The sequence below is a fragment of the Anguilla rostrata genome, chromosome 7 (assembly GCF_018555375.3).
Source record: "Anguilla rostrata isolate EN2019 chromosome 7, ASM1855537v3, whole genome shotgun sequence".
Lineage (NCBI taxonomy): Eukaryota > Metazoa > Chordata > Actinopteri > Anguilliformes > Anguillidae > Anguilla > Anguilla rostrata.
In genome coordinates this window covers 20510940-20535465 of record NC_057939.1, presented here as the reverse complement: position 1 = coordinate 20535465, position 24526 = coordinate 20510940, and the positions used below count along the sequence as shown (strand labels likewise).

Here is a 24526-nt window from a genome sequence, read left to right as displayed (position 1 = left end):
AGTGAAATATTTATGTAAGCACTTCAATAATTCATCCAGGTTGCATTCCCATTCATGTCATACAGTATTCATCAGGATGAGCACGTCCTCTCTCCCCCTGCGGTTGCTGCAGCAACCGTTGACAGTCAAATCCATATGGGTGTTTGTGCACAGTTTCACTTGCCACAGAAGTGTGCCTTGCGCTGTTTAACGAATAGGCTCGTGCTGTTGGTATTATCCTGTGTCTCTGTGGGATTCCTCCGGCGAATGTGGGTAAATGCTTTTGTGACTGCAGTGACTCACATGCCACAATTTGCTCAAAGTTAGTGATAGGGCGGCTTCGGGAATAAATGTTAGCTTTCTGTCGTCCGTGTGAAGCTGTTTAATTCTCAGCAGCCGTTTCTGCGGTTTTATTATGTTACGGATTGGCTTCCGTAACATAATAAAACACTTTAGAGTGTTTTGAAGCTGTGCGTGACAGGAAGCAAATCAGGGCTTGACCGTGGCTCCATTTGCCAGTGCAGACGAGTAAATATGAATGTCCCCAAATAATTTTTTATCTTAGAACTTCTACATATCAACCAGATATTGCCTCTGTCTGAGGCTTTGAAAATTGATGGAGCTTCAAACAATTTCCCCCCGAAAATGAAGAAAAACAGTAGCATTGTTGACAGTACAGTATATATTTTTTACAGCGTCTGCAAATGGCAAATGTTCCCAAGAAGGGCTGCTCAAAGCAGGTGGTTTTCTTGGTTTGTTCTGGCTCAGCATGGTCTTGGTTGAGCCGAGGCGAGCGTTGTCGCCTGAGGCGATCATCGGTGCCGCGCTGTCCAATCGCGCGCGTTCTCCTTGACTGCCCCGCCCTCTCAGACATCGTGGACATCAAGCCGGCGAACATGGAGGAGCTGACGGAGGTGATCACGGCGGCCGAGTTCCACCCGCACCACTGCAACCTGTTCGTCTACAGCAGCAGCAAGGGCACCCTGAGGCTGTGCGACATGAGGGCGTCGGCGCTGTGCGACAAGCACTCCAAACGTGAGTCGGCCCCGCCTCTCTGCTCCTGCCCCCAGCTTCTACCCCCTCCCCAAAGTGTTTCCCATATCTCAGGGAGGCTGCGTAGTACAATGGGTAAGGAGATGGTCTTGTATCCTAGAGGTCACAGGTTCCATTCCCTGGTTGGACGCTGTTGTACCCTTGAGCAAGGTACTTAGCCTGCATTGCTTCAGTATAAATCCAGCTGTATAATTGGATTCAATGTAAATGCTATGTAAAAGCTGTGTAAGTTGCTCTGGATAAGAGCGTCTGCTAGATGTTTGTGATGTAATGTCCCAGACCGCCTTCTCACACCTTTTAGGGCTGCACTGTTCCCTACCAGCCACTTAATGGTATATACTACCCCACCCTCTGCTTCATATGACCTCCTCATGACCCCTTTGCCCCCAATGTCATGTACTGCCCCCTACTGACCACTTTTTTCATCTGCTGCCCCCCTTTTCTACCCCCTACTCCCCCTTCCAGTCCCTCGTTGCCATGTTGCCCTTTACCCTGTGTATTCTCCCACTTATCCATCCAGTCCCCTTTGCTGCCCCCCATTACTGCATCTAACTGGCCCCTGCTGCCCTCTGCCTGTTTATTACCCCTCCTCCCCTCCCCTTCGGCATTCCCCTGCACAGCCTATAGCCGCCAACTGTGCCCACGCTGGCCTCAGGGCCTCACCCTTTAAATGAAGAACATTTTTCATCTTAATACCCTCCCCCCCATTTATTTATAGTTCTTTTTTATAGTTTTTTGGGGGGGAGGGGGGTCTTGGTGGTGTGCACTTGAAATATGAAAAATTAAAAGGCTCATTTTTCCTGCAGCACGTGTCCTACATAATATTTGCATTACTCATTTATTTTATTTATTTTGCGGATGTCCTCCACCAGGATCCCCTTCTTTTCATGTCATTGGTGCTCTCTTCATAGACGATGATTCTGATTTGTTCTGGCACGACTGAGTGTTTCAGCTTCAGAGCAGGTGCTTGTGATGTTTGCCCTTGAGTTTTGTTTTGAGGGGATAATACCAGTATTGAACAGATTGGCATGTTAATTGCTTCTATCTGATTCTGGCTATTAGGCAGGCTTTTCAGGCAGTGTACCAAGAGTTTTTGGATCTGAGGATTGAACTAAATGAATGTAATTGCGAATCACCCCTGCCTCATTGTGTGCGTGTGCGTGTGCGTGTGCGTGTGCGTGTGCGTGTGCGTGTGTGTGTGTGTGTGTGTGTGTGTGTGCGAGTGCATGTGTACATGCCTGTGTGTGTGTGTGTGTGTGTGTGTATGTGTCTGTGTGAGTGCATGGTAAAGGCCTGTGTGCATGTGCATGTGTGTGTGAGTGCATGTGTACAGGCCTGTGTGTGTGTGTGTGTGCATGTGCATGCTTGCCTGTATTCGTGCATGGCTGCGTACGTGTGCTTAAAATAACACCTCCTTTAGCTCCCCTCCTAATCTTTTCACCCAGACAGTCACATAGCAGGTGACCAGGCACTCTGAAGGTCACATGGCTTTTCTTCACATTGAAAAGGTCCTTTTGACTGAAGGCTAATAATGAAATGCCGAGCATGCTGGACTTGTGATGAATCACACCGCGCTGTGCTATGCTAATGGGGAGAGGGGGAAAAAATGGCTGTAACGTCTGTACATTTCAAATTATTGTTATATATGGTTTCATTATACCAGCAGGCCTCTTTAATGCATCAGTATATGTAGTGTATCTCAAATGTCTAAACTGCTATCTGCCAGTGGCACCGGGTCCATCTGCCGATGGGCTGGTGCAGACAGCCATTAAAAGGATTCTCATCCCCAGATAGGCAGGTTCGGGGGAGGTGACATTTGGTGCTGGAAGTCGTAATGGTTCCTTGCGGTCGTTGATTAAGCTCCATTTTTCCAGGTCCGTGAGTTAGAAAATGGATGCTTAATGTTGCCTCGCCCCAGGGACCCTATGGCTGCTGAATGTGACGATGGGGTGTGGTGGTGTGGGGATGGGGGGGGGGGGCACCAATCCCTGACCCTAAGAGGGGGTGTGAATGAAACACCAATCCAGAGATTGTGATGAAAGAGAACAGGAAACCCTGGCCCTGGAGAAGGATTGGCCTATCACTTAAATTCCTGTCTTTGTAACGGGTCTGAATATACCACAGTTCCTGAAATTTCTGTTCCGCTTCTTGTTCCTAAGCGCTGGCCAGCTTTAAGGACAGTGCTTTAGCTTATTTGAACTACAAAGGTGGCAAGTAGAAGTATCAGACCATGTTAATCCCCAGAAGGTTGTATGTCTACGTATGAATCCCTGGTGGGGGTATTTCCTTAGTTCATTTCCCATTTTTAAGCCGAGAGCTTTGCTGTCTCTGGCCTCTGTTTTGTAGGACTTCTTTTAATGCATAAATATCAGCAGTTGCGATGTTGAAGCCCTGCTCAGCCCCCCAGCTACCGCACTGCCTCTTGGCACTGGCCTCCGCAGTGATGGATTGTGGGTAATAGCTCTGAGATGAACTGGCGACTCGTCAAGGTGGCATCATCGTGGTGCTGCTTGGAGCCGCAGACATTTGGGTGGGCGCCGACGCCGTGAGCTGCCTTGGCACCTTCATCCCTCAACTCCTGCACTCTCCAGTCTCCTAACAGGCCCACGGTGCTGTTAATAAATAATTGGCTATTTAGTGAGGAGCAATTGAAACTTTATTCACCACTTAACGTGAAGACCCATTGAGTATCGCTGGCAGTCTGACGCAAATTGTTTCAAAATCTTTGCAAGGTGAAGTTTGTGTTGATTGGTTAAAGTGTTTTCATGTTTGGCAGCCCTCAGAGGCACCAAAGAGGTTATGGCAACATACTATATACCTCACTTGATGATGGCTGGTGTTACAGATCCTTTTTGGTGCTATAGACATTACATTACATAGACCATTTAGCTGGTGTTACAGTCACTGACTGGTGTTGATAAACCTCATGCGTTATTCATAAATCATTCACGGTCTTAATGGATACAGTACTTTGTGGTGCTAAGAGACGTGTTACTAAATGTTGTATGTCATTAAAAGATGCTAGAGGCTGTTTACGATCCCTTTAGAAGTGTTGCTACAGCTTTAAATGGACCCTCTATAATTCGACTTTACTATATTTAAACTACTCTGTTATTTTTGGTGTAACTACATGGGGTGGACTTTATTTCTGTAATGATAAAATAGGAGCAAACAGGATTTGTTCCTTCTTCAGGGATTCCAAACACATGGGCTTTTTTTCTATAATAAAAGTCAACAATAAAATCCAACATTTCTAGAATCCTTGAAAAGGGAACAAAAATGCTAAATTATTGTCTCTTTGATCAATAAATATAATTTTAATGCAAATAAGCGTGTGTTTGACCTCAACTCACATGTTGGTCTTTTTAATCCAGCGGCCTGAATCCTGTTGCTTATGGGTGTATATTCCTTATTAATGTAACATGAACGATTACAGATGCTCTTTGTTAGCAACAAATCCCATTTAGCATTATTTGATGTTAACAGTACCCCTGTTGTTTGGTGTTGAAGGTCTGAGTTTTGGGAACTGAGGAAAATCACTGCAGTAGCCAGTAGGCAACCTATCTAGAAAACAGCCTCCTGCTTAGCCTGCCGAAAATGCAGCGCACCCCCACACTGTCAGATGGAATTTTGCGGTTAGCAGGGGAAGCGGCTAATACCTGTGACAGGTGTCCACCTGTTCAGGGAGCTCCCCCTTGCAGGGAGTCTGTAACTCCCACCCCCTAATATTTTCACATTTCCCTGGTCTCAGAGAGTACTTCCTGGCAGCAAACAGGATTAGCAGACAACATTACAGACAATGTTATGATAAAACATTAGCAGACAATGGAGAGAACCAAAGCCCAAATTGGCCTTTACTGTGGGGAAGGACATCGAGACCAGAGGGGGAGGGACAGCCTCCCGGTGACAGAACACACGTGTTCACGGAGTGCTGACTGCTCTGCTGTGAAGACTGGTTTTAATGAAGTGGGTGTGCCAAGCAGGTACTCCTGGGAAGTGCATAGATATTAGTAATGTGTCGTTGACGCCAGTTTAGAACACATGATCTCATTTTGGGTCTGAACCCTACACATGTCCTGAGAAGTAAGAAACAACTGCTCATTTCTAGTGGTAGTTTAGTAGAAAAGGGGCTTCTCTGATAACCAGAAGATGGCAGGTTCAAATCCACAGTTCATGCAGCTGTTTTACCATTGAATAAGCCACTTAACCTGAAATTCCTTAATTAGCATGCTCTACTGTTTCAATGGATAATAACGGAAGTGAATGCTACCTTTTTTGTTAGCTTATAGTTAAGTTAGCTTATAAAATCCAACCCAATAGGTAAGACAGTCACATCTCATCCCAATATTCTCTTGCCTGATAAGTCACTATGATCAGCGTTGTATCGGCTGTAATATTGAAAGTTCATCAGTGGTGTTGCGTACCTTCAGTGCAGAGACTCGTCTGAGTGCTGGGATGGCGTGTTGATCTCCTAGCAGCATGCACGTGTCCCATGACATTCTGCTCTGTATTAATTATCATGGAATGTGTCACCCCCTTTCATTGCGCAGAGTCTCAGACCAGATGGCTATCAAATTAGCATGGAGCCGAAATGGGAGATTGTTGCATAATTGGAAGAATACAACGAGCCCCTGGAGATTTCGGCGTTCCACCCGGAGTGTATTGATCTGTCATTATTGAGGCAGTCCGATGATGTCTTTACCTTTTGCCTAATGAATTAGGACTTGTTAATCAGATCAGTTAACATACAGAGCTGGGAAGTAAAAGAGTCTATCAGGTTGGATAAAAAGCTGGGATGAATTTTTGGGTTTTTTTCTGTCCTGGTCCAGTGGTACAGAGGACAGGGAGGGGAAAAAATTAATTCTGGAACCAGAGATAAGTAGACCCTAATGAAGTCCATCGCTTTAATTGGTTAAGACCCAATCGATACCTGTCCAGACCATATCAGGGTTTAACTCTCGTGGGCCTCGGGTTTGCATCCTCCTGGCTCTCGCAGTTTGTGACCTTTAACCCCCTGGGGACCAGAAGGCACTGCAGCTGAGCAGATTAGCCCTGCGGTTCCCGCTAATGAATATGGACCTGGCCTGTTGTATGGAGAAATGCCTGTGCATGGATCTAAGGCAGACCCCCTGGGAGTCAACGAGGGGTGCATTATCATTGGCAATGTGGAGATTTCACACCACTTTCATCATGTTGGCTTATTTTCTGCATTTGCAATGTCTAAAGGCTGTTTCTGAATGGTGAATGATTTGTTTTTCAGCAATTGTTTCCATTTTATTTTTTTTTAAATGTAGACATTTTAAATTCAGCTGCATGCTTGAGTTTTAAATAATAATAATCATAATAATAATAATAATAATAGTTGTTGTTGTTGTTGTTGTTGTCGTTGTTATTATTATTATTATTGGGGTGTTGAGCCCCTTCCTTGTTTCGTAATTACCAGCATGTCATCATCCTCTGGTTAAAAGGTCACCGCTGATTCACCTAACACCCATACTCCACTACTGTCATTGGCTGTTCGACCAGACCGTCTGCTCATCAGCTGTGCTGTTGCTTCTGAATGAATTAAACAACAAAGAGAAAAGCATGAGCCCTCCTGCTCTCTCTCTATCCTGAAATATCAGCGCATCACCGAAGGGAAGAATAGAATCAGAAGAATTTCACACTGCTCATCACAAATGCAATCATGTCTGTCAGTTTATTGGCTTGATTGCGTTTACTCCTTTATTTAATTGCTTTTAAATTGTATTGCCTCTGTATATTGCAGCTCAGCACAAGTGAAATATCATATATCTGTATGTTTTCCTTACTCTGTTTTTTCCCCTTGTCATTTTATCAATACCCTTGCCATTCCGTTTTCAATTATATCTCATAGTTATCGTATTGCTTTTCTTTATTGCACTGTAAAGCATTCTATGTCAATGGTGCTATTTTATGAAGAAAAAATAGAGTTCACATATCTACCGTATAGGGAAAATGCAAACATCACAAACCATTGGCGACTTGAGTGCGGTTAGAAACTGATATATTTTTCCTGCCAGTCTCCTCCTGTCTCCTTTTTTAATAAAAGAGTGAACTGAACATACGATGTCATATATATGTAGATTGGTACAGTGACCTACATACTACACAATGATCAAGAGCCAACAGAACTCATGAATACCAATCGCTCCTGTGTGTTTGTCAGTCATGCCGAGAACGCGTTACCCCTCACTGTGATGCCGCATATAAGAGGGACACCTTCGCAGGAATGAGCCGGCGTACCAGCTGGGAGGTTCTTATGTGATTATTTTCTTGAGTGGGCTGGACAGGGAGCCAAACACAGCAGACTACTGACTGATACCGTGAGCCGTGTTCTATAGCCCTCAGCTACACAGAGAGTTCTCCTCCGCTTGTGATTTTTCTGGTCCGCTCTCTGTCCTGGATTGTGTGAGGGTGCATGCAGTGTTCTCTGCAATTCCACATCAGACCTGGGTCAAATACGTATTTGTTTTGCTTTGCTGATCTTGTCTGGTGTATTGAAATACTCTCAAAATGTGCAAACCCTGCCTTCTGGTCATATTGGCAGGCTCAATTACACCAGGCAAGATCAATAGAGCACAAAAAAGTATTTGAATCTAAAACAAATACGTATTTGACCCAGGTCTGTTAAAAGAAAAAGACAAGTAAAGAATAATGCTCTCCCCTCGGTCCTGAAGATGCCTACCCCTGTGTAGGTACTATATGTCCAGGGTCCATTGTGTGCTAGTGAAAATGTTTATTGTTGAGCTGAAGTGTGAGCTAGAATGATGCACCACTGCGCAATGGAGAGAATTCGCCCTCGGGGTGCACAACTATAACAAGCTCTCCTGAACGGGCAGTCGCTTTAGTGGCCATTGTCCTCAGTTACACCACCATTACTCATGCTCCATCGACAAGCGCCTGGCAGGCAGCAGAACAGAGCAGTGTGTGCTTATTTGTCCATGAGAACTAGCGGGCCCTGTACACACACACACACACACACACACAAGCTCTTTGTTTCAGAGCTGAAAATTGTTCTTTAACTGGAGACATTGCACATTGCTGTGTGCACTGAAACCTATTGTGTTTGGCATGACATGAATCCGAAGGATTGATTGAGATTTGTGTTATTATTACTAGTAGTAGTAATTATAATAATCAATCATTTAAGCATCATCATGGATAGCTTAAATGTTACATATTTTAGATACATACATTTGGATGTAAGGTCACTTCTGTAGCTGTGTGTGTGTGTTGATGCAAAGGCAGTCACAGCCCTCACACACTGTGAACAGTGTAGCTTCGGAGTTACTGATCTGCAGTCGGATCTGCGCGCAGTCTTAAATGTACAAGCCGTTCTCCTGCAGATGACATGTGAGGACAGCGGCGTTCGGGCATGGCGTGCGGCTCGGGGGAAATGCACTGATACCTGTTTCAGCTGCACACACACGGAAATCTCCTGACCTTTCAGTTTTCCTCGCGGGGATTTGTCCAGTCAGATTCTTCTGAAAATCCTCCTTTTTGGCAGGTTCGTGGTGCAGAGGGGATTAGGGTGGACAGCCATTGTGGGTCTTTGCCGCGATCACAGATTGTGTTTTCATCAGCACAGTTTAAACAGGATCAGATGTTGAGCCATGCTTAAAAATCCATATCCAGAGAAGTAGTGTCAACAATGGCATTTCTGTATATATTATTTCATTTGCCAAAAAAAATGTGATAAATATTTTCAATGAAATATAAGCTACAAATTATACTTGGTGTTGTGAATGCCATATTCTTTCCTAATCATTATATGCTCTACCCATATCCCCCTAAACCTTGACCATCCAAACAGTCTTTCTGTGGTGCCGCAGAAATAAAACAGATGTAAGGCGCAAAGAGTAATTCTACTACTATACTATTCATCTCTTGTTAATTAAATCACGAGAGTTGCTTGACTGATGAGATCCAGAAACACTATAAGAAAATAATTGTCCTTTGAGTGGGTCCATTTAAAGTACTATATAAATGCTCAAGGACTTGCTTGTCTAATTATCTCTGCTATTCACCTTTTGTCTTTTCATTAAAGAAAAAAATCTGAACATCCACCTGTTTAGTATTCACTTGGCGATTTGACCTTGAATGCTAAAAGCTCTTTGCACCCAGGTGTCATATAATTCAGGCAGCTTTACTGCAGGTCTTAGAATGTTCTGTGGACCATATGTGGGCATAAACTAGTCTACTGAGATATTGCTGTCATTTGGACCATTGCGAAGGTGACGCTTCCTGAAACACCAAAAGGAAGAAACAAAAAGAAACAAGCCTGGTGCTTTTGTTTGTCCTAATGATCTGTCACCATTCTCTGAATAATTTAACAATGACTTTTCTGTGTGATGCTGGACTTGTTGAGGGCCTAATTATGCCTGTAAACACCCATTCCAACACACATTCACCCATCCTAAAATCATTTTCACTACACCCCTGTACTGCTGCGTATACTCTATCATGTTGCTACAGCACGGCTTTGGGGGGCCTACAGACAGGCCACAGAAAAATGGCACAAACGATCGATTTCAATCAGGGCTATATGACGGGATGTGGAAGGGGCACTGGGCAGAGAGAGCAGTAGGAACTACTCTGCTGAAAATTTCAACTTTTGCCGGAATACTGCACAAATGTCACTACGTACAACACATCCCCCTAAGGTAGATGAGCTTTGTCTTGGGACGAACAGAATAATAGTTAGCCGTGTCTTTCTACCATCTGTGCCATGTAATCATTAATCATTAAACCAGAAGTGAAAGGTCCAAATCTTGCTGTGTCCCTTTCCACTGCCAGTAGGTCCCCTTAAGAGGATGCTACTGTACACATTTCCCAGGTTCCATTTGTATTACGAGAACACTCTGATGTACACATCACATGCTCTGCCAAACACGGTTAAGGAGAGTTAGCATTTTAGCATTGCAATAAAGGTTTAATCTCTAGGCAGACTACTGTGCCTTTCCCATGGCTTTTTGAACCAAATTAATTGTTCCACATGCTAAAGGCACGTGTGATTTTGTGTATCCAAACAAATACTCAGTCTGGGTTTGATTGGGGACACATATTTAGAGAAACTAACCAAATGTGTTTACAGATACAAAGTTGTATATTGCGAGTATTACAGTTTTACCTTTTTTAATGATTGAATGTACCTTGTGAGATCTGTCTCTCATGAGTTTCAGAGAGTGATTTGTAGAAATTTCCATAACTTGACTCATTTTTTTTAACGATGTTGAACACAATCCAAAGCCTGTTTCTTCCCTTAGACTGGTGTGCATAAACACACATAAAATGCAGACAATGAATAAAACATATCTCATCATGTTTCTGCTCTCATATGGACGGTGAATTATGAATGAAGTTTTCTTTGTCCTCCTCCCGTTAGTCTTCGAAGAGCCGGAGGACCCCAGTAACCGGTCCTTCTTCTCCGAAATCATCTCCTCCGTCTCCGATGTCAAGTTCAGCCACAGCGGGCGCTACCTGCTCACGCGGGATTACCTCACAGCTAAAGTCTGGGACCTGAACATGGAGAACAAGCCCATAGAAACCTACCAGGTAAAGCACACCTTACCCTAATCTGAGAGTGTCTGTGGACCACGCACTGCCTATAAGGAACACATAGCCAAACAGTTTCTCTGTAATGGCTACCTGTAACTTCACATTCTTGCTACATGTAGCCATATTGAATGGCTTCTGTATAGAGAATTCCTGTAATCACTCCCTGCTACAATCAACACATGCTTTCTGTTTTATCTTTCTCTTGCCTTGTGTAATTACTCTAGTACACAATATCTACGTAATGCCAATCCTGAGTAGAGCAAGACAACATATAACAAGATAACATAACATTGGCGTGTCATTGGCTTTGTATCCACATCATGCATCAACATAGAAGTGAGATTTTATACTTCTTATGCATTTTGAAGGCATAGCCATCCCTGCAGTTTCTGCAATGTATGCGTGAAATCCATCGATGGAGTCGCTTTGATCCCTGTCGACCTCACACGCTGACCGCTCTCGCTCGGGCGTGAGCATCTGCTCAGAGCGTGCGCACGCATGCGGGGGTCTGTGTTCTGGGTGTCGTCCCCGCTCTGCGGTCGGGGGGCGGAGTCTGCGCTCAGAAGATAGGGGAGGCTATTTATAGCTGATGCTATGCTTTGCTCCACTGTGCTCCGCTGTGCTGTGCTGTGAAAAAGAACCTTACTTCTGAGCCTGGCCAGAACTGCAATGCAGCACCGTGAGAGATTGGGGGGGGGGGGGGTCGAGAGTGAGATGGAGAGGGAGGGGGCTGGGTAGAAAGAGGGAGAGGGAGGTAGAGAGAGTGGGGTGGAGTTAAATGAGATGAGGAGGGTGAGATGGAGAAAAAAAAAGAAAGGGGGGAGGGTAGGTACAGTGAAGCGTCATCTGGGGGGCGGGGGGGGGGGGGGAGCAAAAGAGATTTTGAGAGTGAGTGCAGGGTCTGCACAGAAAGCATTTGTCCCAGCAGCCTGTGTCCAGCTGTGTGAGTCAGGAGGTATGATCTGTAATTCGTTCAGCGCTCATTAGATCTGCTCCTCCTCTGTCAGCTGAGACATCAAGCAGGATTCGGGTCTTTAGTTTGACGTCCGCGCTGGTTCGGTACCTGTTTGTCCTGCTCTGTAAAAGACCAGCCTCCTGTTAGCCGGCGTGTCACTGCTGCGGTCTTACGGAAGCGGCGAAACGGGCTAGCGTAGAATTACCCTGTCGCGGGAGAATTAGCTTCATTCCCAGTGAAGCCGCGAGGGAGGATCTGTCGCGGTCCCTCGCCGGTCTGTCCGCCCGGATTATTAGCGGATGTCTGCGTGCGCCTTCATGCTGCGAGCGGTGGGGTGGGGTGGCTGAGAGATTAGGAACACCCCGTCTTCCCTCCTGCTGCAGAGCTCAGGAAACGCAGGAGAGAGAGAGAGGAGGCACACTGCATCTCAAAGGACACCGGGTTATCTTCCTTTAGCGTAGCTCACATTTACTCCTGTTCAGTGTAGCAGAAGGATGGTAGCCTGTACCTTAGAACACGGAGGGCTGCAGTGCAGCAGGTATCCTAGGGAAGACTCATTAAACCATTAGGCCCGGCCTCCCCGGACGGGGAAGAGATTTATTTTGGTAACATCGATATATGAGTCACTGCGGGACTTCGGGACCGATAATGAGAAAACCCTGCAGGCACTGCAGTTCTCCAGGATCTGGGGCTGATGTTTCTGTAGCGCACATGCTTGAGCTGGTTTATGTTTTCTCTTTCTTGCACGTTTAAAGATGGCGGCTGTGCTGAACCCATCTTGTGGGTGCGGCTGTGTCTGTTTCTTCACCCCTGTTACCCAACAGGGTCTGATTTGATCTGATCTGAACTCTGAATGTCAACAGCGGATCAATTTTGTATCTATAAAAAAACACTCCTGCCCCATGAAAATGAACCAGGCTTGAGATTTTAATGTCTATGAGTTCATCCAGCTCTGCAAGACAGATTCTAATGGGAGGCATTTGCAAACGTTTGTTAAATCTGTGTGATTATGGCTCGTGTTACATTGTGAAATAATTACTCTGACTCAGCCTTATGGTGAACATGTTTGCCTTGCATACACCAATGCACTGTGTGTATCTGTATTAGTTCTGACCTGTTACCTGCTTCAGTAAACCTGAAGGTCAGCCAGAGACAGGATTGATACATTTTCATGTTGTCTATTGCTTTTTTCCCCAAACTCCTGACACCACTGCATACCCCCAATGCACAGTAGCATCACTGTACATGTGTATGCGTGTGTGTATGTGTGTGTGTGGGCACTGGACAACATTTAAAAAGGCCACAGCAATAGTAATACTCACTGACTCCAGCAAGCTGTGTGTGGAAACCCACTAGGGAGATGTTGGGTGGAAGTGGCGTGAGTGTGTCTGTTTAATGAGCAAAGCGGGCTTTAGTGATCAGGATTTGAGACTCATTTCGCTTGTACCACTCCATAAACCCTCTGCTGTTCAGCATTTTGGGCCTTGGTTGGTGAAGGTCTTCATTATCCTCGCCACTCTGTCATCCATATTAATTTCCCTCATAACCATGAATGTCAAGTATTTGTCTATTTGTGGGAAATTGGCTCTTGATTCACATCATTATTAATACCCAGTACTGTTTTCACTGAATCTAAATGATATTACAATATGTACTTGAATGTAAAATATTGATTTTTTTTTCCTCTGTAGGTTCACGATTATCTCCGGAGTAAGCTTTGTTCTCTGTATGAGAACGACTGCATCTTCGACAAGTTTGAATGTGCCTGGAATGGGACCGACAGGTGAGTCCTCCCCCTCTCTGTCCTCTAACTGGCACCACAGACTCGGACACCCCCATGGTTTTCAGCTCTGTAGCCCTTGACCTGGTACAGTTCAACTGCATAATCCACAATTCCATCCTCAGAATTAACGTCTGTCATATGGGGTATTGTAATATCTTCTGGGCTGTTTTGTATCGAGCATTCTGACAAACTCAGTAAGGGGATTAAGAGATAACAGCGTTGCTGTCGTGGTGTAATCTGTTAAATAGAGTTGGCATATAGACTGAACACAGGGTATCTCTTAATCAAGCTGATTTTTATTATGGGAAATGGAAAACCACACAATGAGGAACAGTGGTCCTGGCTCCATTCATCCTTTTACGTATGGGTGTAACAATACGACCCTGCGCAAAACGTCCTTCAGACCCGAACGCTCAATTACCCCCGACAACGGCGGCCCCCTTGTGTTCTCTCTCTCTCTCTCTCTCTCTCCATTTCTCTCTCTCGCAAGAGCACAACAGGCCTGCCCCCTTGTATAGAGGTAGGAAGGCCAGGTCATCTCTCGTTCTGCCACAATAGAGGAATTCAAATCCTGCCATCCCAACCAAAGGACGGCCAAATTATTCCTTTAATAAAGAGGGTATTGTCATGAGGAGTGCTGTATTAGGACAGGGCTTGTAAAAGGCCTTGTGGAGAGCTGGCATTGAACAGTTCAAATACTCTCGTCCAAACGATCAAATCCAAAAACCAATATTTCAGCACAGCGTATTGTAGGCACGCAGTTTCAGCTATGAGCGACCTTTCAAGTTTTTGATATTTATTGTCCTTTTATATGACAGCTCATATTAATTTCATGCAGGGCTATAGTACTGAAAATGGCTTAGTGCTGTCTTTTTTTCCTTTTAGCCTGGTCTTCGTTTCACTTTAAAGAGGGATTGAGGGGCTCCTACCCTGGTGAACTATGCTGTGATTTCATAAAAAATGACTTAAGCGATGCTGAATTGCTATTTTAACCTTCCACTCACCTGTCCAGTGGCATTCCTTTTGGAATACTATGGATAGGAAGCTATATAAAAGGATTTACTTGCTAATGAATGAAAACATTATGTATTCTGCTATTTTGTTTTTGCTTATTTGCTTTCATGACATCCATACTATGGGTGACTTAGATAACATATGTAACATATGTTAATAATATGTAACTCATATTTTAGCGGTACAACAGTAATGCATTTCGTTTTGTTATGCTTGAAGCATAAGCGATGCCTTAAAAATACTTCTCTGTTGTCATCACATGAAATGAAGACCTACATGATGGGGCAAAAGTTGCCTTGGCCTCGGTAATCCTGCCAATGAAACAGAGTACATAAATAGCATAATCGATAATAAATGACCTTGTAACACCGGTGACAATGCCCAGCTAACAGCCAGTTGGCGTTAGCGGTAATGCTGGACATTAGCTTGAAAGTGAACATCAATAAGGTCATTGCCTAGTTTATTTATTTATATAATCATTTGGCTGTAGTGTTATTTTACAGTTATGCTGAAACTTAGCAGCCAGAAATAGCATTCCTATTTATATGTACCTCTCAGCCAAACAATTTGTCTCTGCCTTCTTGCCACGGAGACGTGTCAAATATTAACAACAATCTGCAGCATCGTTATGTATCACCTTTTTGTCATTTTAGTGTGTTTGAAAGTAAATGCCAAAGTACAAGGAAGACTCTCTGTTATGCTGTTTTAAGAACAATGTGCTAAGAACGATCTCTGCAGTTCCAACAGGTTTACTGTCAAAATGAAGGACTAATTATGTTATCATTGGCAGATTTGATATTTGCAACTGATGTTATTGTGTTATTGTAGTTCATTGCATACTCTAAAATCATACTGTGATAACAACACAAAGACATGTGTTCTGCATGCCTACCAGATTCTGAATTTCCAACCAACAACTCTCTCAGTGTGAAAGGATTTTGTAAAAGCAGCCTTCTAAAGTAGCGCTGTAACAGGTGTACAGGCCTGCTTCTTCATTTCAGCTCCCCAGGAATGTGTTCTTTGTTTCTTGTTTGTAACCCGCAGTGTTTAATTTGTCAGTCTTTCCCTGGCCCTGTGCTGAAATGAGCACTCTGGCTGTAAGGGGAAAATGCATTGGAATAGTGGCCATCGCTTCTTTTGTCCTGAAGGAGAGATGGAATGAGGGATGGGTAAAAGGAAAGGATGAGGGGAAGAGAGAATATATTGGGGGAAATGAAAGAGACCGAGGGAGAAGCGGGGTCATGAGAGGGGGAGAAGGAGAGAGGGAGAGAGGGAGAGGGAGGTGGAGGAGATTATTCATGCCCGGGGTGCAGGGAGATGTAAGAGGACCCTGTTTGTACGACGCGCACACAGACTCCTCCCTGCGCTAGTCTCACATCCTCCCCTCTTGGCCTCAGATGCTGCCAGTCATGGATGAGGGGCTATAGTCTGGGAACAACAATTGGTTTTTATATTAAATTCTCAGTCTCAGTCTCCAGTCTCTGTTACAAAATGGTTCAGCCCTGTGAACAAGCGAAGCATGAAGCGTAGAGAATTTAGGATTACAGACAAAAAAAAATCTAATCTAAATTTTGTCGATACACCGTATGTGTATTTTTCTTCATTTGAATTATAGGAACATTTTTCGAATGATGTCCTGGAGGGACAACCACACCCAGAGCCACCTGATGATACAGAATCGCTAACCGTTTTGTTAGCGTCTCGGAATTTTCAACGCCACGGTAGAGCGGGTCCTAAATACGCATTGCGATGAATGTGTGCTGGCGATGTTAAGGGAGGGTGATTAGGATCATAGTGTCGATGGTGCAGTGGTGCCCCTATGCAGGAATGCTCTGGGCCATCCTTAATTCCCCTGTCTGGATTTCACCCTGCAAGACTGGGTTTCAATTCAGTCTTTTCAATTTAAACTGACCTAATTAAACCCCTCTGGTGTCCCATGGTATTTCCTTAATCCTTATGTCATTTCCCTGTGCTTGTGATTATGCTAAAATATGCACACTCTTGTTTACTGAGCGCTGATTGGCCAGCATCTGAGGGAGAGGGGAGGAGGGCGGCCCTTTCTCCTCAGGGCTTGGAATCAAAGAGGCAGCGCCCCCTTTAGGTTTTTTCTTCCTTTGCTGGATTGAGTAATTTGGTAAAAGGTGAATGGCATTTACTGTACCACTGGAAGAAAAGCAAGCAATTCTCACCATATACACTCATCATTGTTATAGAGGAAATCCAGCAAGGGGGACTGAGCCACATTCCAAAACACACATTTGACTGTCCATCTGAAGGCACATGCCCCCAGCTGAGGAACCAACAAACACTTGTACCGCTTCTTTTTAGATGAAGGGTGTGCGTACTTGATGTCCACAACCATGGCGAGCAGAATTAAAATATTCCAACACAGTTGTATATTCGGATATGTTTCTTCGTTATCAATATCGACCATATAAGCCAGGTCTCACGGCAATATAGCTATCTCCGACCATACACAAGAAGGAGGCTATGAACATAAAAGCAGTTTTGCATTACCTTGGAGAGCTGAGGTATAAATGCAGATGCATGTGAGGTCATGCTATTATCCGTCGACACTGCTTTAACAAGTCTCAGGTGGTGACATCACTTGCGACAGACTGCACAACTACTGCCAAACTAACTGTGCTGTACTCCATCAGCACATGCAATTTTCCACACATAATGCTGTGTGTGTGGTATGTGGGTGGGAGACCATGGTTACTGAGGCAGTGGATTTGTTTCATCCCACACTGAATGGACCAAAACTATTATTATATTTTATTTTTGCAGTTGTTCTTGCACAGTTCATTTCAGGATTAAGAAAAATGTAAATATAGGAGTATGCAGCATGGTGCATAGTACCGTAGGTTTGCCCAGTTTGTTGATCAGACAGGAAAACAACCTTCTTTAGGAACCAAAGACAGTAAAGAAATGGGTTTGTGTGTGTCAGAGCGATTTTCCTGACAGGACAGAAAAGCATTTCAGCTTTCCTTTTCATTCTTTATTTGTGCTGAGCAAGCAACTTTTTCATTGTCACACAGCACATTCTCTCCCTCACTTTCTATCACTGTCATCTCTAATTCATGCACATCTACACAAACAGGCAAACAGAGTGCATACTGTACAAGCACACACAATTGTTCACAGTCAGGCACTCATGTGCACATACACACACACACACACAGACACACACACGCGCACACACACACACATTCACACACTCAGTAACATTCATTGCCTGGAGGCAATAGAGCAGATTGTGTGGATGGACTCATCTGCAGTGGATCTGCGAGAACATTACAGCACTGTACCCTGATCCAAAAAGGCAAATGCGGTTGGATGCAGTTTTACTGCAGTGCATCACTCTGTAAGGCAGCGTAAGGATTCCCATTTATACGGGGTCTTTCAGATGATTTAAAAGGGCTTTAAAATGAAGGGGTGACCCACCTCAACCACCGCCATAGCACACACTGGGCAGACACAAGGCAGCCATTTTGTTCCAGACCTCACCCCACACGTCAGCTGAGGTGGCGAGGGAGGGATTTATTCAGCCAGTTAAACTGTGGGGGTGGTCGGGTGGCCAGATTGGGACGGCCAGAGTGGGAGTTTTGCCAGGACACCGGGGTGAAGCGTAAAGCAGGGTATTCTGAGAGCCTGGGACAGCAGAGATGAGTCTGATTAGGTTGGGGGATCAGGGGCGATTAAAAGACTGGGGTGGGGCGGGGGGGGGGGGGGTTTGGGGGTGGAAAGGAAGAGGAAGGCTGATGTGGTGCCCCTGGGAGCCAGCGATCTGTAATGGTGCCAGTTAATCCACCATGCTGGCACTGTACCGTAACTGGCCCTAATGTGTGAGTCTACCGTCATCCTGACTCCCCACTCTGGTCCCACGCGGCCCCCTCCCGCCCTTCACACAGCGAGCAGGTCTACCAGGGGACAGTTTTAAGATAAAAAACCAGGCACTGTACTGGCTGAATTCTGATTGGTTGTTCACCGCTTATATCTTGTGCATACTGTACCTTCCATTAAAGGGCATTGGATAGGCACATGATCTAGCTTGATTATTATTGCCTTAGATGCCACAGAATTATGGACATCCGTAGTTCATTGATAATGAAACCCATATGCAATCCAAAGGGAGCTCGCTAATACAAATGCAAGGTTGAGAACGATTGCAATGTCATTAATCCAGCAGATACAGAATTCAGACAGGATATCTTGCAATAATCATAAATCAATAGGTATTAAATAATTCTCAGATCACAATTGATCATTCTCTGGATAAACCGGTCTGGGCTTTGACAATGATGCTATGTAAATAAAAAAACATTATCATCGGTGTACTGGCTCAGTGCAGACACACCAGAGAACAGACATGCAGTTTGATTAATACTGATGGACAGGGCGGAGCAAATCTACTATCTGCTCACTGTTTGGCTGATTTTAATCAAATAAATAGTCATTGATCTTCTGAAACAAGAGCATTGTCAAATTTTTCAGAAAAAAACATACTACTTTAAAAAAGTTATTATTATTATTATTATTATTATTATTGATGTAAAGTGTCACTGTGGCTTCAGAAAGCACCTTTTTCAACAATACATGCAGGCTGTCAAGTGTCAAAATATCTTACTGTGCTAATTCAACGAATTTTCTGACAGGACAAAACATTGTGTGCCTGCTTTCTTATCATTCCTTCTTGCTGCTGAGCACTGAACGCACACACACTTATACACAGACACACACGCACACACAGAAACACACACACAAGCTGACACACGTGCGTGCATGCACCCAAACAGCAAAAGATTCACTCCCATATGGGTGCAAACACAGTCAACACATAAACCCACGGTCTATTTTTGACTTGGTGTTTAAATGAGCTCTGGTACAGCAGGATGGACAGGAGTGCCCTTTTCTTTATCCTTTGTTGGCCTCCCATCGATTTAGCCCCCTATTCCCCCAATAGAAGAGGCCCGTGATGCAGCGATTAATGTAAGACAGTGGCCCTTCGTGTGCCCCAGTTCCAATGCAGGCGAGAATGCGCAGTGCAGGAAGTGCTGGATGAATAATGCATTCTGGGAGGTCCCAGACAAGCTTGGGGGATTCATTAGCCGCCTGCGTCTCTGCCACGGATCCCAGGCGGAGCGTGGGAGGCGGGGCCTGATCTCCCGGGGCAGATTTATGACAAGCCCATGATCTGTGGACATGCCTCTGACAGGTGTAATCCCTCACAGTCCAACAAACCCCCCTACCCCCCGCCCCCACCCTCACGCTGCCTAGTTCTGCTAATCCTGGTCAAACACTCAACTTGCCAAACTGAGAGGGGGAGGGGATGGAATGCTAACAAACAGCGGGAGGCACCCGATTGGTTGCCTGGTGTGTCTGCTTGCACTATAATGGCCCAACAAGGCTACTGACTGAAGTGAGAATGACTTCAGGAGATACCGGTTATGAGAGTCCATGCTGACTGTAAGCTTAAGTTGCCCACGCAGTCACACACAAACGCTTTTCTGTTTCCATTTTCAAACACAAGATGAAAATCAATAAGACCAATAAATTAAAGGGCCAGTTCTAGAAATACACGAGGACCTATGGATTACTGTACACAGAAGAAACCGTGGAATCAATTCAGCTGCATCAGTGAGAAAGAAGAACGGTCATTAATTAGGTTTAATCAGTCTGGTTATCAACATTCAAACACACAATCCCTAGCTGAGTAAGCCTGCTGTGTGCCCAGGGGCCCAAGTCACTGATAAATACAGAATGTGACCATTACAGGACAGTCCTGTGAAGACTTATTAAAAATAATTACTTTGCACAACCTAGGAAGGTGGTCTCAGTGGGTACCCCGCTGCTTTTGGGGGTGGAGGGGCTTCCTCTGATTGGTGAAGAGTCATGTGATCATGTTTGATCGTTCTTATGCTTTAAATCAATTGAATTTCCAGCCTAATTCCCAAGATAGCCTAACAAAAAAAATAAGGCTCCAGGCTTCAATTGATATTCCACTGATCTTGTCCCTCCACCATGTCCCTCAGTGCTGTGTGTCCTGTTGTGAATTAAACTCTTGTCTCTCTCTCTCTATCTCTCTCTCTCTCTCTCTCTCTTGCTCTCTCTCTCTCTCTCTCCCTCTTGCTCTCTCTCTCTCTGTGTCTGTCTCTCTGTCTCTATCTCTGTCTCTCTCTCTCTCTCTCTCTCTCTCTCTCTCTCTCTCTCTCTCTCTCTCTCTCTCTCTCTCTCTGCAGCGTGATCATGACTGGGGCCTATAACAACTTCTTCCGAATGTTCGACCGGAACACCAAGCGGGACGTGACGCTGGAGGCGTCGCGGGAGAGCAGCAAGCCGCGCGCCGTGCTCAAGCCCCGGCGGGTCTGCGTCGGCGGGAAGCGGCGCAAGGACGACATCGCCGTGGACAGCCTGGACTACACCAAGAAGATCCTGCACACGGCCTGGCACCCAGCCGAGAACATCATCGCCATCGCCGCCACAAACAATCTGTACATATTCCAGGACAAGGTTAACTCAGAGATGCACTAACGCAGAGCTCCTGCAGGGCGGCGCCAGGCCGGACCCAAACCCCCCCCACCCCCCCTCCAGTCCTAAAGCCCTGCTCACCTTTACTGCTCTCCTCTGCTGTCCCGCCCCCACCCCCCACCTGGAGAGGACCTGTCCGGGGCTGAGCGAGAGAGCGTTTTCTTTGTGTTGGAATTGTGGATTGTGCTTGGTCACTCGTGTTTGTTTGCTGTTGGTGGTAGTTGTGGGCTTCCGGAAGTCGCCGTGGAGACGGCGCCGAGTGCCGACGTCTCACACATGGATTGGACGAGGGACTGAAGCACGCGACGGGACTCGACTGTGCTCCTTTACGTTCTCGGTGTTCGTGCTTCTTCTTCTTCTTCTTCTTCTTCTTCTCCTTTTCCTTCTCCTTACTGCATTTCTCCTCTCTTTCTTTTTTGCCCGTTGGATTAAGTTGGAAAACAACAGCTCACAAAGTTAGTCATTTAAATCACTGTTTTTTTTTCTTGAAGAGTGTGAAGCCTGCTTAGATGCCCCACCTTGATGTGTTTTACCACTTCTGTTGAGTGAATATTTTCCTGATTGTACTGAGCAGCTCGTACAGTATAAACGCACTGAAAGCTAGTCAGGGCGCCGTTCTCTTACATGATTTCTTCAATTGCTGTACTGTATTTACTCCAAAGAGGTCAACCCCAAACAGAGGGCCAACCTGAAGGCAAAATTTGAATGTTTTTTGTTTAGTTGTTTTGTCTGCAGTTAGCATGTCTCCACTCTGCAGAGATCTGTGCACAGAATTGTCACTGTGTAGCAATGTTACAGTGAACATGTTTTGATACCTCTATAACATCTAACTGCACAAACACACACCCTCCAGCACTCTTCAGTATAAAATGAGCAGCAACAGATTGATATTAATTGATTGATAGAATACACATGGTTTCGAAAAGGGCTTTTACAAATCTCCTCCTGTTAAATTTATTTATCCCGGCAAGAAATCATGTACAGTTTATATGTTATATGACTGAAAGTGCACAGAGTGATTGCATGTTTGTGTTTCGTTGAACCAATCAGTTGGTTATGGGTTGGGAGCTTCATTTGGGTTTAAAAACAGACGGACTTTTGATGATCTACAGCAGTGTGCTAAAATCAATCAATTTTGTTATCAAGCTTTCTGATAGCTGATGTGATTTTTCAAGCCTGGGATAGTACAGGCTCTCTCTTGTGTTTCCTTTGTCTATTTTTCCCTGAAATGAGTAAGTCCCCAGGCTGGAGCTAGCTGAATTAAGCAGCAGTCTTTTTCTTCTTCTTTTTTATCATCGACTAACTTTATATTCTTTTTACCCCCTGTCCATAATCTGACATGGGTTTAAAATATCCTCTGAGCTGACAAAAGTAAGACCCTCTTTTAAGGGGTTCCTCGATAGACTAACCACAAAGATTTTTTTCCATTTGAATATTTTTTGTGACATTAAGTGGCTTTGGTATTCTGATGAGAAAGCGGGCTAGCATCATTAATGGAAAAGATGCAAGTTCCCCCTTTTTAGTGTGTTGCTTGTTACTGATGGCTATAGTGAATAAGGTATGGTAAAAGTCTGAATGTACGTCTCTCACTTCTTCCATCTTTTTGTTTTGTAAATTCATGATGGTGTTAAATGATGATGATGATAATGATGGTGATGATAATGATGATGATGATGATGACTATGATGATATTAATAATATATGGGCAGGTAAGTTTTTTTGAGGTTTTCCATTTTGGTTCCCACTGCAAGAGACTGTATTTTTACAGCAAAAAGAATGACCGATAAACAGTACAGTAATGCACTCTCTAAATGCAGCCTTCACAAAAGCTTTGTACGACCAGTCGAGATCCATAGCCGATATTCAGATTTGAAGTTGAAGATGAGTGCATGGACCTCAGCCTTCCCATGTGCTGTTTTGCTACAAGATTAAAGAATCGACAACAAAAAAAAAGAAGCAAATTGATGCTGCATGATAGTAAATACTGTTTTTAGACTTCTGGCTGCCTTTTTTGAATCATAAAAACAGGCTGTTCGCTGTAAAATGGCTTGCAGAGTTCTGTCTCTACACAGCACTAGTTACCATAAATGACTATTATTACTTTTTGTGTATTGAAGCACAAAAGCATGTTTACCATTGTTCAGTGTTACGATGTACATTTATAATGCCTAAAATGTTTTAATGAGAAACAAAACCAAGGGAATGGGGAATGTTTATTAATACTATAATCAAAAAAATGTAAAAGGCTGAATGGAATCATGTATATATTTCTTAAGTCTCTGCAATATTCCAACTTCTTTCCTCTTCTAACAACAAAAGACATGAATTTCAAAAATAAATATGGAGTGTCGTTCAGTTGAACATAAGGAAGTACAATCACTGATAAAGTTGATATTGGTGGTGTTGAGAGACATTTATCTAATCATGTCACTCTTTCACTCAACAAGGAAAAAAATCTACACAGTTTTTCCTAACAGCAGGGGATGCTTGATACAGATCTCCCTGGCCTGTGGGTATTTTACAAATATACTACTTCAACTCCTCAGATCAATTTACGTCCTTACTGAATGTTCAATTGCACTCTTTGTGGCTCCATCCTTGAGAAATTGATATGAAATGGTGGGGGGGGAAATTTTGTTGGATGTCATAGAGGAAGTTACACATCCTCTCCTAGGTTTCTCCGATTTGTTTCCCCAACCTTTAGATTCCTTTTTAAAATGTATTTATTTATATACTTTGTGCTAGGCCATGAAAAAAAAAATGTTTGTGGTACCAGCCCTTTAACATTGTGATTCCTCTTCCTGACTGTACATCGACTCACTTGTTTTCTGTTTATTTCCTTATTTCCTTTATTTTTGGACTAAACTGTCAAATAAACGACTATAAATATGTTAATATGAGTTTTCGAATAAAGGTTTCAACAAAATTGCATCCTACAGTTTGACTGTGGAGACTTTTCATTTGCAGAGAATTCACAGTGAAGAGAGGAAGAATGGAATACTATAATAAAATGTTGATCTGATAATAAGCTTAATTTAAAATGTTAAATTATCTAAAGAATTGAAAACGAACAATCCAGCACGTGAGATGAAATGCAACTCGTATTGTCCTTAGGGTTATCATGTAGCCTAATGTACAGTAGCTTAGCTAACCACATAATGTTGGTGCATTCTCTCAGTTCTCTTGACTGACTGAAATGAAATAAAGCTGTATGGCAGGAACACGCTTGTATATTTGACATAATCAGCTGTAGCGCACGGAGTCCACGCGCTGATCAGTCAGAACCTTATAGGCGCTCGCTTTCTTCACGGACAGATGACGAGCAAGGAGGGCACGGGGACAAGAAATTCGTTTTTTTTTTTTTCAAGATGCGCCGTTGCCATGGTGACGGGCCGCGCTCAGCAATCGAACACAGAGGAGAGACGAAGGAAAGCAAGCGATGGTTCCATCTGTCAGACAAGGCACCCAGGCGTCATTGCATATGGCAGACCTGCCATATCCTAGTCTTCGTTCTTTCTGTTCTTTTCTTTCTGCTTAAAATGTGTTAATGTTTTAGTTCCAGAATGCACACCGATAGTGCATTTAATTTAAGATGTATTGCTATTTGCTAGAGATGTCATTGAACGTTCCGT

General features: G+C 44.2%; 1 protein-coding gene across 3 annotated transcripts in view; it reads left to right on the top strand.

Annotated features, from left to right (window-relative positions):
• The window catches only part of LOC135259338 (serine/threonine-protein phosphatase 2A 55 kDa regulatory subunit B gamma isoform), a 99498-nt gene extending 75668 nt beyond the window's left edge, over nt 1–23830 (top strand). For all 3 annotated transcript variants that reach the window (XM_064343589.1, XM_064343588.1, XM_064343590.1), the window contains 4 exons: nt 850–1014; nt 10439–10608; nt 13258–13349; nt 20606–23830. In XM_064343589.1, coding sequence (XP_064199659.1) covers nt 850–1014; nt 10439–10608; nt 13258–13349; nt 20606–20897 — 719 coding nt within the window. In that variant the 3' untranslated portion in view covers nt 20898–23830. The remainder of the gene's footprint in view (nt 1–849; nt 1015–10438; nt 10609–13257; nt 13350–20605) is intronic.
• The last annotated feature ends 696 nt before the right edge of the window (nt 23831–24526 follow it).